Source organism: Bactrocera dorsalis, chromosome 5 (assembly GCF_023373825.1).
Source record: "Bactrocera dorsalis isolate Fly_Bdor chromosome 5, ASM2337382v1, whole genome shotgun sequence".
Taxonomy (NCBI): Eukaryota; Metazoa; Arthropoda; class Insecta; order Diptera; family Tephritidae; genus Bactrocera; species Bactrocera dorsalis.
The window spans coordinates 25,382,506-25,386,118 of NC_064307.1; the positions used below are offsets into that span (position 1 = coordinate 25,382,506).

Below are 3,613 nucleotides of genomic sequence, written 5' to 3' on the forward strand. Positions count from 1 at the left end.
TTGTTGCTAAATTACTTCATTACCCCCAATTATGAGTAATAATCATTTTCATTACAAGCCAAAAGCATGTCTCAGATAAAAATCGATAATTAGCGATTATATAGCAATAAATATTCCGCAGTACGCTTCCAAGTTACACAAAACAAATAAAATTATTAACGAAACAATTGGAAAAGTAACATTTATATGACGATAGAACCTTGTGATAGCATCAAAAACACCGTAAATGAGAATGTTCGGTTCCAATGAAACAGCATTTGACACAATTTACCGCTGCACAATGCATTTAAAATGAAACATGCAACAGTTACGAACTTCCGAAATGCGGGATAAAAATCTAGAGAATCAAATTTATTTACATTGGTATAGCACAGAAGCGAGATTTTGGTATAAATAACCTGTTAACCGTAAGTGAATGAGTAGTTCCTGAAATCTGTTATTAACTGACGATTGAAAATGAAGAGCAATTCCGGCATATTTTTGGCGCTACTGGTGCTGCTGGTGAGTGGGAAATATATAAATAAATATAAATAAATATAAATAATAAAAAATGTATATAAATGAAATAAATAAACTTCAAACACAATTTTTTTTATTTCAAAAGTTTATTTTGAAGTTGAAAAAAAATGAAATAAATAATAAAATAAATTCAATTAAAATGAAAATTAATTTTCTTAATGTTCTAGTTTCAAATTTTACAATTATTTAAAATAAATAATAAAAGTTTAATATTTAATAAATTCGAAAAAAGAATTAAATACACCAAATAAAAATTTTGAAATTAGTTTTTTTCAATTTAACAAATTAAAAAAAAATAAAAAGTTAATTTATAAAATAATTGAAAAAATAAAGAATACAAAAATTGAAAATACAAAAAAGTAGGAATGGCATCGAAAATAATATAAAAAAATGTGAAATAATGAGCCTATAAATATGACGTAATAAAATTTAAAAAATTGAAATTAATTAAAGAAATAAAAAAATAATTAATAAAAGTTTTAATACTTAATAAATTAAAAACAAAAAATAAATATACAAAACAATTTTTTGGAATTTAGAATATTAAAATAAAACCTAAAAAAAAAATAAAATTTTGATATTTAAAAAAAAAAAATAAAAAAAAAACAAAAACAACTAAAACGAATTTCAAAATATTAAACAAACTGAAGAAAAAAAAAATTAATACAAATTTTGATAACTAAATAATTCGGAAAAAAATAAATGAATTTATTAAAAAATTTTAAATTACATTGATTAAAAGAGCTTTAAAAAATTTATAATAATTTTTAATAAATTTTAACAATTAATTGGGAAAATGAAAACACCGAAGAGAATTTCAAAATTCAAAATACATATTAAAATTATTTTTTTTAATTAAAAAAAATTAATAATAAGCAATTTCGGTAAAAAATTAAATTCATTTACGAATAATTTGAAAACTGAAATTATAAAAACAAAAACTAATTTATTTATGTAAATTTAATTAATCAAAATTTGTAAATTCGAATTATTTAAAGAACTTAAAAAAAAGTAAAAAAATTAAAAAAAATTTGTGTAATTAATAGATTTGGGAAAAAAAATTATTTACGTAATAAAGATTTAAAAATTCAAATTAATGAAAAACCTTAAAAAGAATTTAGAAAATAGAAATCAAATTTTTTTTTAATTTATACACTTCTATTAAATCGCTAAAAATTTTTTAAAGTCTTAACCACGTCTGTTTTCTAAATATGCTTTAAAGGACAAAACTTCCCATCGATAAAAAAAACTTGAAATTTCCAAAAAATTAAAATTATAAAAACAAATATTTTAAAAATTTTTCCAAAAATTAAAAAAAAAATTTTGAAATATTTTCCAAAGTTTTCAAAATTTTTAAAAAAAATTTCAAAATGTTTAAAAAAAGATTTAAAACATTTTCTACAAAGTTGTAAATAAAATTTTAAAAAATTTAAAAAATTTTGGTTAAGAATTTGAAATTTCAAAAATTGAAATTATGACAATAATTATTTTAAAAATTTCTTCAAAATTTTTTTAAAAAAATTGTAAATTATTTTCAAAAATTTTTAAAACATGTTGAAATATTTTCCAACAATTTTCAAAATATTTTCCAAACAAATTTAAAACGCCTTCCACAAAGTTTTAAAAAATTCCCAATAATTTTGAAAATTTCGATTAAGAAATTAAAATTTCCAGAAACTCAAATTATAAAAATAATCATTTAAAAATTTTGTTTTGAAAAAATTCTAATACCGCACAGAAATTATAAAAATATTTTGCAAAAATTTTCGAAATATCTTCCAAACAAATTTAAAACATTTTCTTCAAAATTTAAAACATTGAAATCGAAAGGGGTTAAATTATGGCCGTAATATGTACTATAAGTATGTTACTCAAGAATTTTTTAACACATTCCTGTTTTGAGATCAGTAACGATTTGAGTAGTGAATTTCATTGTGCCTGCGGGTAACCAATAAAATAATTCTAACTCTTCGACTAGTCGAAGTCTATACTCTAAAAAGAAGTCGCCAAATATTGAATTGAATCATTAAGAGCGACTGAGTGAAGGAAATATAAAAATACTATATGGAAATCCGTTAAAGACAGATGCTTTTTGTTTTATAGAGATTCTTAATACTCTACTTCCATAACTACGTACATATGTATGTAAGTTAAAAGGTCAAGCGCAAGCGACATACTCAATTTGCTGCTGACTTATTTTTATTTCGAAATACTAACCGATATTCAAAATATAAATAAAGAATTTCAGCTAAATAACTTGAGACTACTAGTACTATCATCAAATCAAATGGAAGAAAACCTGAATCTACTGCTTATCAGTAGGCCATCATAAAAATTCATAGAGAACAATAAAACTATTTCATATTTTATTCAACTTCCTAGGCGATCAGCTGTGCAAACGCCCAAGGTGGCGGCGGCGGTGCTGGTGGTGAGGCCGGTGCCGGGGCGAGCGCTGGCATGAGCATAGGCGCGGGCGCGAAAGGCGGCGCAGGCGGTGGTGCCGATGGCGAAGGTGGCGCTGATGGCGGCGCCGGTTTCGGTGCGGGTTTCAGTTTCGGTGCTGGTGCCGGCGGTAAGGGTGGCGCCGGTGCAGGTGGGCGCTAACCACGGAAACTTACACCTGGAAATGCTGATTGTTGTACACAGATAAATGTAAATGTAAATAAATGTGTGTAGCAAATCCGGAAAGTGTCTTGTTTTTTTTCTAACGTGCCCAGGAAACGTGGCCGTCCAACATTTCGCGTGTGATTTTGAAAGCCGATTTCCGCTCTGTCATACTCAAGGCGGATACGCGCAACTGGCCCAGTGGCATGGTCTCAATAATTGTCTGTCTGTAGGTTTATTTGTATAGCGGCGACATGGCGTCAATTACCGTTTGAAAAACGCGTAAGGCGAGCGCGTGAATTGGATGAGTAAGAAACATATTTGATGGCCTCATAAAAGTTATTGCCTCGTTACGAACGCAACGTGCTTATATTCATTAAATATGTATATGTATGTATGTATTATATATGTTTGTATGTCAGAGAAACGAGCGCGTCTAAAGTCAGAGGCTCGACAACGTGAACGTGAGCTTATTCGTAACGCTTCTTAT

The 3,613-nt window shown here is 26.6% G+C and overlaps 1 protein-coding gene across 1 annotated transcript; it reads left to right on the forward strand.

Moving 5' to 3' along the window:
- The first annotated feature begins 354 nt into the window (after positions 1-354).
- On the forward strand, positions 355-3,207 carry LOC125778618 (uncharacterized). The gene is made up of 2 exons (XM_049457156.1): positions 355-501; positions 2,902-3,207. The coding sequence occupies exons 1-2, from the start codon at positions 457-459 to the stop codon at positions 3,121-3,123; spliced, it is 267 nt and encodes an 88-aa protein (XP_049313113.1). The 5' UTR covers positions 355-456; the 3' UTR covers positions 3,124-3,207.
- The last annotated feature ends 406 nt before the right edge of the window (positions 3,208-3,613 follow it).

Coding starts and splice junctions, on each gene's coding strand:
- LOC125778618 (XM_049457156.1), top strand. CDS start 457: ATGAAGAGCAATTCCGGCATATTTTTGGCGCTACTGGTGCTGCTG. Junction 502..2,901: donor TGGCGCTACTGGTGCTGCTG/GTGAGTGGGAAA, acceptor TCAACTTCCTAG/GCGATCAGCTGTGCAAACGC.